Source organism: Hyperolius riggenbachi, chromosome 2 (assembly GCF_040937935.1).
Source record: "Hyperolius riggenbachi isolate aHypRig1 chromosome 2, aHypRig1.pri, whole genome shotgun sequence".
Taxonomy (NCBI): domain Eukaryota; kingdom Metazoa; phylum Chordata; class Amphibia; order Anura; family Hyperoliidae; genus Hyperolius; species Hyperolius riggenbachi.
This window is the reverse complement of record NC_090647.1, coordinates 420,060,572-420,076,932: the sequence shown is the minus strand read 5'-3', so window position 1 is coordinate 420,076,932 and position 16,361 is coordinate 420,060,572. Positions and strand designations below refer to the sequence as shown.

At 41.5% G+C, this 16,361-nt stretch overlaps 1 protein-coding gene across 2 annotated transcripts in view; it reads left to right on the top strand.

The window, feature by feature from the left end:
* WWC3 (WWC family member 3) overlaps positions 1-16,361 on the top strand; it is a 243,875-nt gene that overhangs the window by 127,038 nt on the left and 100,476 nt on the right. For both annotated transcript variants that reach the window (XM_068269896.1, XM_068269895.1), the window contains exons 7-8: positions 2,838-2,984; positions 14,583-14,656. In XM_068269896.1, coding sequence (XP_068125997.1) covers positions 2,838-2,984; positions 14,583-14,656 — 221 coding nt within the window. The remainder of the gene's footprint in view (positions 1-2,837; positions 2,985-14,582; positions 14,657-16,361) is intronic.

The window sequence follows — 16,361 nt, the reverse complement described above, 5'->3', positions numbered from 1 at the left end:
TGTGTCTGCAGTAGTGGCTGAATCACACACCTGAAACAAGCATGCAGCTAATCCAGTCTGACTTCAGTCAGAGCACCTGATCTGCATGCTTGTTGAGGGGCTGTGGTTAAAAGTATTAGAGACATAGGATCAGCAGGAGAGCCCGGAAACTGGTATTATTTTAAAAGGAAAAATCCATATCCTTCTCAGTTTAGGTTCCCTTTAAAGTTATTCAAAATGCTTTTCTCAGCCTCCAGAATGCTACTCCCATTTTCCCATATTTTGGGACCTGCTTTTACCTTGTCCAAACCTGCAGGAACCCCATGGTTGTCGAGTGAGCTGAAAACCCAGAACTTTACAACCTGCGTGTATTTCTCTGCTCTGACCGCTGAGTTTACTTTGGAAGAAAAGTAGACACACACTCCACTTAAAGGACACCTGAAGTAAGAGAGATATGGAGCTGGCCATATCCTTTACTTGGAAAAAATGCCAGTTGTCTGGAGTCCTGCTGAACTTTCATGCATCAGTAGTGTCTGAATCACATACCTGAAACAAGCATGCGGCAAATTTCCAGTCAAACCTGTGATCCCTATGCTTGTCCAGGGTCTATGGCTGAAAATATTACAGTTAGAGGATCAGCAGGACACCAAGTTAATTTGCATTGTTTAAAAGGAAATAAATATGTCAGCCTCTATATCCCTCTCACTTCAGGGGTTATTTAAATAGATAGAGAGTCCACCTATTTTCTACTTTACAGCAACAGATAATAGCCAAAGGGAATGTTGGCTTGATGTAAATAAATGAAAAGCTGTTTTTTCAGATCACTTGGCTCATAGTTGTGGGTGTGGAGATGATGGGAGCAGGTATCTAAGGTAGATCAAGGGCGTTCAGGATATTCAATGGGGAGAACATTTTGGCAAACTGTGCTTTGTCACTTTACCACCTTTGTCCTACTCCTCATATGCTGTGTTGTGACTTGGACACTACTGATGCCAGAAGATCAACAGGGGTGCCAGGCAACTGGTATTGTTTAAAAGGAAATAAATATTGGCACCCTAGCATATCACTCTCACCTCAGGTTTTTTTTAATCCCTTACTGCAAACCCCTAATAGCCCTAACTGAAACCTTGTATCTAGCTTTACTCTTAGGCCCCTTTCACACTAGTGCACTTTCATTGTGTTGTATTACCCTTTTTTGTCACAGGGTAACGTTAATGCAATGAAAGTCTATTGACATTTCATATCTGCTTCAGTTCGATGTGCCGGAAGTATTGCATCTGACGGGAAAGCATCAGCTTGTTATGGGTCAACATCCGCAGCGACTGGGAGTAATTTAGGTCATTGGCACCGCAGAAATTTTAAAATATTTCACGGTGCACATGCATGGTAACAAATTTTGTCAATACTCTTGATTTCAATGCATATTTCCACCACAGGAAGTGAAAGCTAGAGAGGGTTACTTCAGATTTAAAGGGACTCCGAGCAGTGCAGAAACTATGGAAAGATGCATATCATTTTAAAGCTCTCTTTCTCCTCTTTCCAATGATATATAAACCACCGCCCTACGCCTTTTAGTTTTCGCTATTTTCGCGATTGAAATTGCAGCGGCTGTGATTTCGATCGCGAAAATAGAGAAAACTAAAAGGCGTAGGGCCACGATTTAGGGCAGGGCGACTTTTTCTCAAAGTCAGCAGCTCCATTCGGCAGAATGGAGCTGCTGACTTTAGGAAAAAGTCGCCATGTGTAATACAATGTAACTATGGAAAGATGGATATCATTTTAAAGCTCTCTTTCTCCTCTTTATGACAACACCTAAATCGTCACCCTACGCCTTTTAGTTTTCTCTATTTTCGCGATCGAAATTGCGGCCGCGGCAATTTCAATCACGAAAATAACGAAAACTAAAAGGCGTAGGGCGGTGGTTTATATATCATTGGAAAGAGGAGAAAGAGAGCTTTAAAATGATATGCATCTTTCCATAGTTTCTGCACTGCTCGGAGTCCCTTTAAATCGCTGCCAGGTATTAAATGAAGGCTCAATATGAAATGAAGACGTAGGTAATTACAAAGCCTTTTTTTAGCCGTGTGATGCGATCATCCGATTACACCTCCACCAATATGCAGGTTACTAGTTTGAAACCTGCCTCACACTAAGTAATTCCCAAAATTACCTTTAGCCTTATGCTTAGTGTTGAGTCTTATTTTAACGCTTTAATCTTTCCCTAACACTGACCTACCATCTGAACTATAGTTATAGCCTTACCTGATACTTCTACTTAACACTAATCAATAACCACAGAAACCCACACATAAACTTCCTCTAATCATCACTTGCCCTGAATAGGAAACCAATCAAACTGTTTTGAACCTTCAAAGTATTTATAGTGACAGTATCCGTAATCCATCATTAAACAATCTCCTCCCTCATATTTCAGATACTGGCAGGTTCATGGGCTTGCAAAGGCAGAAACAAAAGCATTGTAAATCCCCTTTTTTGAAAAGAATCGTGTCACAATTCTCTTTAGACATACTCCTCATTCTGACTGAGCATTGTTTCACTAGTCTCCTTCCACACCTCATGTTTCATTAGTTCCCCCCCCCCAGCATTTGTCATGTCAGTTGGTAAAATAAATGTCCCTACTTATCTTATTACCACACATTGTTTTAATGCCTTCAATGCCTACAGCTGAAATGGTGGTTTGGCCACCAAGGTATACTCAAATTCAAGCCGATATTAGGAGGTATTTCATTGTACTTTGGCTTAGCATGCAATTTATTTATTATGAGTCAAATACTCCATTGTTTAGAAGTATAATTTGTTGTTGAGTGGTGTAACACACATCTTTTATTTTTCTTTAGAGCCTGGCCAAGCTGACGGATGGTTTCAGGAACAGCTGCTGTATCACGGACACCATGCACAATATTCACAATTCAAGCTCAGTCAGTGAGCCCTGTTTACCTCAGCAATACTGTGATGCCTGCTCACAGACAGATAACATTGAAGAGGTATTGTATATTCCCTGCTGAATAGCATTTTGTGGCTGATAGCACTATACAATGACCGCAGAAGGGGCAAGCTGTGCACAGGTAGATTGAGGACTGGATGAATGGCTGAGGTTGACAAAGGTCGTTTTTCTTATTTTCAGCTTCTGGTTTGAAGGTTTGTGATATATTTGATACATTTAAAGTACAATATAAAAAAGTTGTTGTGGCAGTAGAAAGTCAGTATCCAGGATAGTGCTCTAAAGTGCACAGTAGCTCATTAGTCTGATTAGTCTGTACTCACCATTTGAAGCACCAAAATCCCAGCATTGGACCCCAATATAGTACATTATCTACTTGGAATTTGCTTGTTCTTGCACTCTTTTCACAATTATTTCATAAATACTGCTCACATTTATCCCAAAATCCATAAATATACTTGTAGATTATCTTACCCTAGCTGTACAACCCCCTGATCAACATTAAGTTTGACACAAGTATGGCTGTTTTATTATAGCTCTTCACTGCTTTGCTTTGTCCTGTTTTGGTAGAATATAATACAGGGTTAAAGTGGCACTCAAGGCAAATATATTAACGTAATCTCTTGAACCTGGACTTCATGTGCCTTATGAGCACAGGAGTTTTGTCTTGCGTTGCATTTAATGCAATAATCATTCATTCAAATTGTTATGCTACAATTTGGTGTAAAATTTGACTTGAAATTTAGATTGGCTAAATTTGAGGCTCATTGACTAACTCATATCAATTGGTAAATAAAATGGAATTGAGCACAATTCCACTTAAAGAGAGTCTGTAACCTAAAAACCTCATATAAATAAACATACCAGCCTGTAGGTTTTCATCTCCTGTCCCCCTCTATCACATTTTCGCTGCTCCCCACTAGGATCCTGGCCCGAAAAAAGCAGTTTTATAAACTTTTTTTGTAAACAAAAAATATGGCTGCCAAACAGGAAGTTCATCATTATATTGCCAGTTCCTGTAAACTACACAGTTTCCATAAAATGTTATATTATTGAACAATAAATTCAGCCTTTTAAAGTTTATTTCATAGTTTAGAAGAAGTTTTACCTTGTAAAGAACGCTGCAATCTTTAGTAGTGATTACTGATAGCAGGTCCGTGCCTGCATTTTGCAATAGTCTATGAGCTATGCTTCTCACAATTATCAGCTTTTATCAGTAGATGAGTTACTGAGAGCAGGGAATGTGTGAGCTCTGCTTTTCACAGTTTTCAGTGTGTGAAAGACTCAAAGAGACTCATAGCAGGGCTATCCGTGTAACCTCCTCCTGTCTGTAAACAATTACTGCCACTTCTTCTTTGGGCTGACAAGCCTGACATAGGAGAGTAAATTTGATTCATTACAGCAATGGAGCAACTAAAAAAGGCTGCAGTAAGCCAGAGCACTTTAGAATAGATATAGGAAGTTGTAGGATAGTAGAAAAAAGGCTGAAAAATTTGTTACAGAGTCTCTAAGTGCTAAAGGTGTGGTGGAGGACTGTTTAGCACACTCTGTTGGCTGTTTTTAAGTTCTCACCCTTGGGCTCTTCAATGGAATTAAAATTATAATGAATCCGATCACTTCAGGTACTTGATCAAAAAGATTGGATAATTCTATTGGTCAATTGTTGTCAGTTGGCACCATCAAACAGTATCCAATCTGAACCAGTCCGCTTAGAAGGTCAATTGGAAGGTAAAATTGGATTGCTTGTGGGCACCTTAAAGGACAACTATCAAAGTTAACTAAAATTCTAAATGCCACATATATTTCCAGTAATTAGCGAGCAGCAATGCAAAGGATTTTTTATTCATCTTTTAATTTTTTTTTTATGTGAAGAAAATATGACATTCACACTGTGAGTAAAATGTCTTTAGAATGCTAGAAAGCAGAAATGTAGCTTCAAATTGTGTGTTAATTAATCATCCTTCTCTTCAGATCCTTCTATGAAGCTAAGAAATCTCTCAGCTGTTCTCATGTGATCTGTGAGAAAGCATTCTGTGTGTGAGCAGGGCAGAAACAAACAGTAAATCATTCCTTTGGGAATAGTGACAGAGAAGTGGTACCTATCTACATGGTACAGCTCTAGCCCTGATGCTGACACAAGCTGATACACAAGGTTTTTTTTCACACAGAAAGCTTTTCAGAAGTCTCTGATCACAACCTATTGCTGGCTAAAACCTCTATAGGTATGTGGGGTTTACAGAAGGACAGTTTATTTGATCTTTCCTCTGGGTTTGTGCTTTGCAGAAATCTTAGTCAACCTTGGACCCAATGTAAATGGACTTGTAAGAATGGGTTGCCAGGTGAGCATGGGTCTGTTCTGCATATTCCTTGGTTCACTTCCACAGGGGCATCTTGCGTGAACAGAGCATAACACTGACTGCCCCATTCACCTATGCCTACCACTTACCAATATCCTCCAAAAAGCCTTAAAGGATGCCTGAATTAAGAGGGATATGGGGGCTGACATATTTTCTTTTAGATAATGCAGATTGCCGGACAATCCTGTTGAGCCTCTGTCTCTAACGCATTCAGCCATAGACCCTGAAACAAGCAGATCAAATGCCTCTGGCTCAAGTCTGACTGCATTAGCCACATGTTTGTTTCAGGTGTGTGATTCAGACACTACTGCTGCCCATGAGATCATCAGAATGCCAGGCAACTGGTATGTTTAAAGATAAATAACTATGGCAGCCTTCATATCTCTCTCACCTCAGCTTCCCCTGTGTGCCTAGCCTTATCCATTTCAATTATAAACTTATAATTTTCCTTCTAAATTCCAAACACTTTGAACTGTGACACCTGTAAACTAGTAGTGCTTTCTTATCAGCACAGGGAGTGCTAATACAGTAAGATCATTGCTGTACAGTATTGAATGGTAACAGCTCTCATATGCTGTAGCTGCATTCATGTTTATGTAACATAGCTTGAATATACACTTGTACCTTTATATAGTCACTGCCATTCATTGCAACATTCATATAAATGCTTGCATAATTGTAATTAGAGAAACATTCCAGGATGGGTACAGACGTGTCTTTTTGGTATTTGAATGCAAGATACACACTGTCAGTAAAGTGTGTGGGAAACTGTAGTTGTGTCTGGATTTTTCTCCATCTAGCATCAGTTTCTGAATCCAGTGTAAGTAACAAGGAGGAAGTGTGAAGTGGACAAGCAGAGCATTTTGTGACAGGTGAAGAGGTCAAGTTGGAGGATCTAATGTGTGATCCTTCTCTCCTTACTGCATTTCTAAGCTGAATCATTCCCATGTGACGAACGATGTGTTTAGTTCCAGACCTCGCCAGTCTTTCAGATCAGACCTATGGTTCCCTTCCTGGTAAATGCAGTATCTTTGCATCTAGAGAACTAATGTGTGCAAGATTAAACACTGTATTACCAGTCTACTGACTTACTTTATAATGTGAATCTGAATGTAAAAAGCCAAACAGGCTGTGTTACCTCTAACCTTACTTGGCAGTCCGTGCTACCTGTTTTTAGCAAGACTCCTCTGAGCTCAAGCGGTTCTGATTTATTGAGCTTCCAAGTAATAGTAGTACAAGCACACCACCTCTGATATCACAATCTAGCTTTTGCTCCAGTACATGCACCGTCATGTTGAAGGAGTGGACTGGTCTAGGACATACCAAACTGCTCAGATTCAGATAGGTCAGGTGTAAAAATGAGTGCAGACTGATACTATTCTCTCTTCAAAGAAAAAAAAGACCCTCTAATAGTGGACGTTATTACTAATGAATATGACAACACGAATGTATATTCAAAAGAGGTATCAAGGCCTCCATTGAAGCAGACGTACTCTGCGAGCGCGTAGGGCAGCAATCCCCACTCCTGGGCAGCATATTCACTGGGTAATCTACATCCTATCATTTGCACTATTTGCACTACTAATAGCTTTTGCACAGTGCCTTGTTTGAGGCCTTATTAAGATTTTCTAGGTTTACAGGGGAACTGAAGAGAGAGGTATATGGAGGCTGCCATGTTTATTTCCTTTTAAGCAATACCAGTTGCCTGGCAGCCCTGCTGATTCTCTGCGTCTTATACTATTAGCCATAGCCCCTGAACAAGCATGCAGAAGATCAGGTTTTTCAGACTTTAAAGTCAGATCTGACAAGACTAGCTGCATGCTTGTTTCTGGTGTTATTCAGATACTACTGCAGAGAAATAGACCAGCAGGGCTGCAAGGCAACCGGTATTGATTAAAAGGAAATAAATATTGCAGCCTCCGTATACCTCTTACTTCAGTTCCCCTTTAAGCCGTATTTTTTCACTAGAAGTTTTTTAATGATGTTTTTCATATAGGTCCTGTGTGTGCATATATACACATATAAAAACAAAAACACAGAGGTGGCGCACTCAGGTATTATTTGATCAGTGCAAAATACTTTGTTAAAACATTCAGACAAGATATATATATATCAACATGTTGTTATAAAAGTGGGACCCTCATAAACCTCAAACATTCTAAACTACTGTTTCAATCACAAAGTCCATATAGTGTATACACAGTCCACAATAGTGTCGCAGTGGGCACTATTTATTCCCTCCAAGTGAAAGCTGGAAAAACTTTTCTGTTCCCCTGTGCAAGTCCGTGCATCCAATAAAACAGCCTCCACCTCACCCTTTGGTGCCTCACTCACCGTCTGGGAAGACCCTCAAGTGGGTCTATTGCAGCCTTGGGACCATTCCCGGGTCGTCCCCCACCACTCTGGCAAGCAGCTGGCTAATAATCCACCTCTCTATGATGCCGTCCTTATACTCAATTTGTTGTGTCTAAAAACTCAATAAAAAGCCTCCCATAGCGTAAAAACGTTTCAATTTATTGTATATAAAAAATATTGCACTCACACTTTCCAGGAAGATATGATCACATAGAGTTTTATCTTCAATGCGGGCTCTCCCCCGCTATTGCTGGCCACCGGCTGGCTGATCCTTGTAGTCCCACTAGGCTCCGCCGTCAGTGCGCGCTACTCCCGGCTTCACTCTAGCAGGACGCCGCCGTGTTACTTTCCCCAGTTCCTGGTTGCGTGGCTAGGCTCAGCCCGACATGTTTCATCAGCATATGACTCATCAAGGGACTGGGGCCAGCCATGCTTCAGGAACTTTTATGCCGCGCCTCCCAAGCCCACCCCTCCCGACGTCACATCACCCCCACTACGAGTGGGACCCAGGGCTGCCACTCAACATTCTGAGCTACAGTGCCCGCCCACCCTGGTCAGTTCGGGGGAGACCCCGCTTACAGCACAGAACATACCTTTAAACCAATTTTCACATGCTACATACCCTTCTCCCATCCACCCCATCTATATATATATATATATATATATATATATATATATATATATATATATATATATATATATATTTATACCGATCTTGTGGCACAGCGCTTTATAGTTTCTATAGATAGTAATTCGGATTATATGAGGGAAAAACCATTACAAATATAAAAATCATATAAGTTGGTAAACAAATTACCACATTCAAAATATAAATATATATATATATATATATATATATATATATATATATATATATATATATATATATATATATATATATATATATAAAATTTTAAATTCTAAAAAATACAAATATTATAAAATATAAAATGTAATATATTCCCCATTGGCCTACCCAGCCTGCTCAGGGAAAAGCCTATTGCATCACCTCAAAACCCATCATGCCTCCTCATCACTATAATGCCATTTTTCCCCCCAGGGGTACTTCGATTTCTACATGTCTAATCCCCCAAAAAGCATACAATATCAACATCTATGTTAAGGCCTGCTGGTCTTAAAGTGCCCATATTATAAATCCATCGTGTCTCTTCCTGGGACACCATCCGGATCATATCAGACCCCCGCCATGAGGGGACAATTTTCTTAACTGCACAGAAAGATAATTGCTTAGGGTCACAGCCATGCTGGGCTGCAAAATGGGCTGAGACACTGTGATTAGGGTACCCTTTCTTAATATTTCTGACATGTTCCCCCATTCTTTCTTTAAGAGTCCTAGTGGTCCTCCCAATATATTGCCATCCACACGTACACCAGGCCAAATATACCACGTGTTTATCATTACATGTCAGAAATTGTGTGATCCTAAAATTCTTGCCATTACTAAAAGAGGTGACCGATGTTGTTTTAAACCCCCTCGATTCTCTGCATGCCTTACACCCCCTGCAGGGAAAAAAACCTGGTGTTTGCCATCCCTGCATTCTAGATGCCCTCACTGGATCCTCGCAGCTGGGCACAAGAATCTGTTTGAGGTTTTTTGCCCTTCTATATATGAATTTTGGCTTAGGTGGAATAACACTCCTCAGTACTGGATCAGTTCCTAAAATATCCCAATGCTTGTGTACAATTCTCTGAAGATCCCTATACTGTGTGCTAAAGGTGGTTATAAAGGCCAGATCATACTCACCTTGTTGGTCATCCCCAGCCACGGGTTTTAGCAGATCCCCTCTCTTCCTTTGTCTCACCCCTTCTATGTCTCTATCCAATTCATCACTGCTATATCCTTTTTCCAAAAATCTATTTTTTATTACTCTGGCTTGCATATCAATATCATCCAAAGTGGTGCAGTTCCTACGCATCCTTAAAAACTGCCCCTTAGGTATTACATTAATCCATGAAGGGTGGTGGCAACTTTCTTTAGAGATGTAGCCATTTCTGTCTGTGGCCTTGAAGAAACTCTTTGTAACCACCCCCTCCCCTCTCCTATTAATTTCCAAATCCAAAAAAATGAAGTTTGTCCACACTGAATTCAGCAGTCAGGGATCTATCCATCTCATTACTGTTGAGTTTATTAATAAAAATAGGGAGTGATTCAACTCCACCACCCCACACAAAAAACAGATAATCAATGAACCGATGCCATGTTTTCACCTGCGTATTCTCACTGAGGACTTTCTCCTCCCACAGGCCCATAAATAAATTGGCCAGGCTGGGGGCATAGCTTGCCCCCATGGCACATCCTTTATGTTGGATGTAATATTTGCCCTCATACCAGAAATAATTTCTCTCCAATGCAAACTTCAATAGCATAAGGATATATTCCCTCTGTTCTTCCTTCAGTGTGCCATCTCTATCCAAGAACACCTTAACCTCCTTGCCGGTCTAAAAAATCCGGCAAGGAGGCAGCGCCGCACATTTTTTAAATTTTTTTTTTTTAAATCATGTAGCGAGCCAAGGGCTCGCTACATGATAGCCGCTAAGCGGCGGCATCCCCCCACCCACTCCGATCGCCTTCGGCGATCAGAGTATGCAGGGAATCCCGTTGAGAACGGGATTTCCTGCAGGGCTTCCCCGGTCGCCATGGCGACGGGGCGGGATGACGTCACCGACGTCATGGACGTCGGGACGTCATAGGGAATCCCGATCCGCCCCTCAACGCTGCCTGGCACTGATTGGCCAGGCAGCGCAGGGCTCTGGGGCGGGGGGGAGCGACTCGGCGCAGCGGATCGGCGGCGAGCGGCGGCAAACGGAAGTTACAAGCAGCTAGCAAAGTGCTAGCTGCTTGTAACAAAAAAAAAATTATGCAAATCGGCCCAGCGGGGCCTGAGATATCCTCCTGCGCAGGTTACCCCGAGCTGAGCTCGGGATAACCGGCAAGGAGGTTAACCGCCCGCAAACCCAGCTCATGTTTTATATTTGTGTACAGTGATGCTACATCAGCTGTGACCATTATTTCACCATTTTCCATTTTCAGTCCCTCTAGTATGTTCAACATATGAGTTGTATCCTTCAAAACATTGGGCAGTTTTTCCACAAGTGGTTTCAGGAACTGATCCAAATACTGCCCCAAGCGGTGGGTAACCGACCCTATCCCACTTATGATGGGCCTTCCAGGGGGGTTTTCCCAGTCTTTGTGAATTTTTGGTACTTGATAGATAATTGGCACCTTAGGCACATCCGGGATTATGAACCTGAATTCATCATCACTTACGTACCCCCTATCTAAACCAATCTTCATGATTTTTCTCAGTTCTTACATGTATATTTTAGTGGGGTCACCTCTCAACACTGTGTAGGCCTCGGTGTCCTGTACCAGCCTGCCCAGTTCCGCATGATATTGTTGCTTGTTTAGAACCACCACCCCACCCCCCTTATCTGCGGGCCTGACCACTAAACCCTTCTCCTCCAGCATTTCTTTGGCTACACATTTCTCTTTGAACCTCCCCCCCCCCCCCCCCCCCCCCCCCGGTCCGGCATTTGGGTCATGTCTTTTATAACCAGATTCTTGAAAACTTCTCTGGAATTATAGTTATGATCCTGGGGGTTGAAGTTTGACTTATTCTTCAGATTTGTATGCTTGTACTCCATAACTTTAACCTGCTTCTGACCCACCTGTGATCTGCCAGCAAAATACTTTTTTAAGTACAATTTTCTTGTGAATTTTTGTATATCAATATATGTGCCAAACTTATCTAATCCTTGCTTAGGTGCATGTTTAAGTCCCTTATTCAACAGTGCCAATTCACCTTTATTCAACTCCGTGCCACTTATGTTGTAAATTCCTTCCCATATAGATTCCTCATCCTTTTTGATCCTCCCCTTCCCCCCCCCCCCTTGTGCCTCGTCTGGCCCTCTTTTTCCTGTGTACCCCTGATATGGGTCCTCCCCCTCCCTCCCTTGTCTCCACTCCCTCTGTGTGTACTTGGGGCCCATCTCTAAAAAAGGCTCCATCTGTCTGTGCTGTCGGATAGGATCATACCTGTTAGTGACAGGAATGTTGAATCCATATTCACCATCCATCCTGTGTTGCCCTCTACCCCCACCTCCGTGTTGTGGTCTTGACCCACCCCTATATCCTCCCCATCCTCCTCCCCCTCTATTATAACTAACACTTTGGTTTTGCATGTCCTGATAATATCCCCCCTGCGTACCTTGTGCTCCATGCTCTTGTGTCTGTGTTCCATTTACATTCCCCCCTGTGTTATTTGCTTGAGTGTTGACACTCGCGTTCGTGTTCTGTGTCTCCTGTGATTTAATTTGTGCTGCCTTCAGATCCTCTTTTTTCTTTACCTGCCATTTGTATACTTCTTTCTTACGAGTAGCTTCCGCATCCCTCTGAAATTTTTTTCTCTTCTCTGCCATTCTCTTTCTCATTTCTTTCCAACAATTCCCCCATTTTTTTGGTTCTCGTTTTATACTCCTCTGTACCACTAACTGGTTGTAGTTTAACTTTAATGCCATCAATTTCCCCTTCCAACCTCTCCAGACGCCTAGTTTTTCTCTTAATGAGTAGTTTGACCAACCCTTTCCCGCATTGGTCAAAAAACTCTGCCCACTCCTCATCATTTTCTTCACCATCTTCACCATCATTAGCTGCTAGGTCCCCTCTTAACCTTTTTGGAATGACCCCTTCTTTATCATGTTTTGTGAGTGTGGCTAAGTCCCACCATGTCCCTTGCTCTTTCACCGCAGTGTTCTGTAATTTCTTAAATTCTTGATCAATACTACTTCCTGCCTCACCCATATCTATGAACACTGCGTCTAAATCTACTACCCTTCGAGCTCTATGTTCAAAAACATCCATGTCAGCAGCACTCGTATATTTAAACAGAATAAAAGACAAAAACACAAATGCGCTCGACACCCGGATACACCGGCTTAGCTCCCCCAGTAGTGGGGATAATCCAGAGCAAATCCTCAATACCTGGTTCGCCTCCTCTCCTTAGCAAACAAACAAAAACACAGAGGTGGCGCACTCAGGTATTATTTGATCAGTGCAAAATACTTTGTTAAAACATTCAGACAAGATATATATATATCAACATGTTATAAAAGTGGGACCCTCATAAACCTCAAACATTCTAAACTACTGTTTCAATCACAAAGTCCATATAGTGTATACACAGTCCACAATAGTGTCGCAGTGGGCACTATTTATTCCCTCCAAGTGAAAGCTGGAAAAACTTTTCTGTTCCCCTGTGCAAGTCCGTGCATCCAATAAAACAGCCTCCACCTCACCCTTTGGTGCCTCACTCACCGTCTGGGAAGACCCTCAAGTGGGTCTATTGCAGCCTTGGGACCATTCCCGGGTCGTCCCCCACCACTCTGGCAAGCAGCTGGTTGTGTCTTATATATACACATATATTTTTTTTTTGTATTTTTCTTTCTGTTTTTTAATTGGTTGATAATTTCACCAGTTGTATTAGAGATTAATAACTTGGCACTTATATGCACTAGCACCTTATGGTGCAGGGTTTTCTTGACCACCACTCCTTTAATGTATCTTACCCATCATCCCTACACAATTAGCCGATTGATGTGGCCATACATTGTTGTTTATGCAGTTACCAGGAGATCTATGTACTTAGAACTCTTTCACACTACAGGCAGCAGAGAAAAGGCAAAACGCTGCGTTTTGGCTGCTGGCGTTTTCAAGGCGTTTTTAAGGCGTTTTAACGCCCATACATTAGTATCAATTGTAATGAGAAACGCAGCGGTAGGCCCAGAAAAAGCGCCTGGGAGCGTTGAAACGCAACGCTCCAAAACGCGGCGTTAAGTGTGAATGTTAAAATGAAAGTCTATGGACTTTCCTTTTACCTAGGAAAACGCCAACTTCGGCCGTGGCGTTAAAACGCCGAAAAAGCCCTCTGGTGTGAAAGGGCCCTTATAGTTGTTGGGGATTTATAGTTTTGATCATGTCTTTGGTTGTTTAAATAAACTTTGATACCTCTTTTGAATATACATTCGTGTTGTCATATTCATTAGTAATAATGTCCATTATTAGAGTGGGTTTTTTTCTTTGAAGTGAGAATGTTTACTACCCTGCAGTGGTTACATGGATTGTGATTGCTTTATATTGCTAAAGTGCGTGGTGTGATAAACGAATCGTTTATAGAACTGAAGATATACTGAAGATATACTGAAGATAATTTGCTGTTCTAGTAATCTAATAACATAACACAATATTTTTAAACTCCAGTATGTTACATCCAGCAAGATAAAGAGGTAGTTTTGGGAATGTGTTGTGAAGATCATCTGATGTCTAACCACACCTAATCGTGTGACCATCGATTCGATCTACAACCTGTCGATAAATATGGTCACATTGGGGGGGGGGGGGGGGGGTTGGGGCTCAAGACAAATGGCGAACAATATTTATATATGCAACACAGTGGCTTGGTCTGCCAGATGCCAGTGTGCATGCACAATGGTGTTGGGGGGGGGGGGTTCGAGGCAAATGGAGATAATTATTCATATATGCAGTTCAGTGGCTTGGTCTGCCAGATGCCAGTGTGCATGTACAATGGTGTTATGGCTTCACAGCGTCAGAAGAGTAAAAGTCCAAGGTAAACCATTGCACGACATCCACTACATCCACTAATAATGTAAATATTTCAAGCATGCTAAAATATCTGGCTAACAAGGAACAATGGGTAGAATGGCACTTACGGAAAATCTATGTTAGACATAGCACTCTTGTATTAATCAGTTGAACAGTCAGTAATTTGTGTGATGTTTGATTGTGGTCAAATTAGGGGTGTTATATTGCTTGCCATTACTGTGTCATATTCATATTGTTGATATCCCTGCTACTGTTCCTAACTTAAGAATATGCATTTACTTGTTAACAGCAAGGGTATGATGACAAGACAAGAATGGTGGACAGAGTGAGACTTAATTGGCAGTATGAGGAAGCCAAAAAGAGGTAAGTTCCATTGTATAGTGGCACAGTGAATTATACTGATCAAAGCTAACAGTAGCTGAAGAAAGAACATTATGCTGAAATATGTCACACTAATGACTTAATGTGCTGTGTAATTCTGCAATCACTTCAAAAGTGTAGATGAGAAGGTCAGCTATGAGCTTTGCCTTCAGTTCAAAGGCTTTTCTTGAACACGCGCTACTACTGAAAGTGCATATTATTGTAGTCAATTGGAAATGTGATGTCTGTGCCAGTGCCACTTGCTGTAAGTAAACAACTGAAGAAGCTTTAATGTTCTAGCCTGTTGAGGAAACAAAATCAATAATGCAGTAAATTCCGATATTGTTGAAATATTGTTTTAAAGCTTTAATTCAGTTTTTTGTTAAGCCTATAGTAAGTTACTTGGTGTGGATCATGTTAAGTGTGGTAGTCATACAGATAATGTTATTTTGCATAAATAATTAAATCCTATTCTTCATTTATTAGAGACTCTTCACACAGTGGTCTCAGTATTCTTTGTGTTTTGTACCTGCACAAGTATGTAGGAGTGTATTCTTCATTCTTAACTTCTGGCCAAATGCTCTACGTCAAAAAGGAAAGAAGACTCTGCACTGAAAGCAATAGCAGCGCCTCAGTAATATAATTTATTATAAATTCTTAAAGAAGTTATGAACCACATACTGCTCTCCCCGCTCTATTTACCCGGGGCTTCCACCAACCCCTTGCAGCCGACACTTCCCATGCAGGATCTCATGGTGCAGAGGCTGTCCTCGAGGTCGTCCACTACTGCGCCTGCACGAGTGCCGCTGTCAATCAAGTCCACGTTGTCCGCAGTGTACGGCGCAGGCACAGTAGTTCTGTGCCTGCGCAATGCACTGCAGACAACGTGGACTTGATTGACAGCGGCACTCACGCAGGCGCAGTAGAGGAGGTCCGCCTCTGCACCGGCGGAGACCCCCGTGCTGGCAGCGCAGAGCGGATATGCCGTGAGGGACATATTGGCTGCAAGGGGTTGGAGGAAGCCCCGGGTAAGTAGTGCGGGGAGGTGGGGGGGGGAGCAGTATGTGGTGGATAACTCCTTTAAGCTGGCCATGCATGCATTTGATTTTTCTGATTGATTTCTGACTGATTTGATTAGTTTGATTAAATTTGCCAGTAATCTATTGCTCCATTTAAGTCCAATCACTTAACTTTCAATCTCTTTAAGCAGTTTATCCATTAGAATTTTGATTGAATATATGTTGGAGAATCTCTGTGCAAGGGGACCGAGTAAGAGCAGCAGGGCCGGATAATATACAGATGCCCGTTACTTACAAACAGCTTGAGTATCAGAGATGCAAAGTTGGCTTCATGTACAAAATATATAATACTGTTTTTTATTACATATTTTGTTGTGGAATGTTACAGTATTGCATGAACTGTTTAAAACACATTGAAAACAATCAAAAAACATAGTTTACGCTATATGTCCAAATCCAGAGTAGTCCACATGTAAATAATTTATCCACGTTTCACCATGTTTAATATAGGAATCCACTTACAAACAAATTTAACTTGCAAACTATCTCCCAAAACAGAACCTGTTTGTAAGTTGAGGACCACCTGTATTGCAAATATTATAATGCCAGGAGTAATAGGGCTAATGGATGTTTTCTAGCCTGTACATTCTTTGCCAAAGGCTCTCTTCTCACTCTTATTCATTTATTTT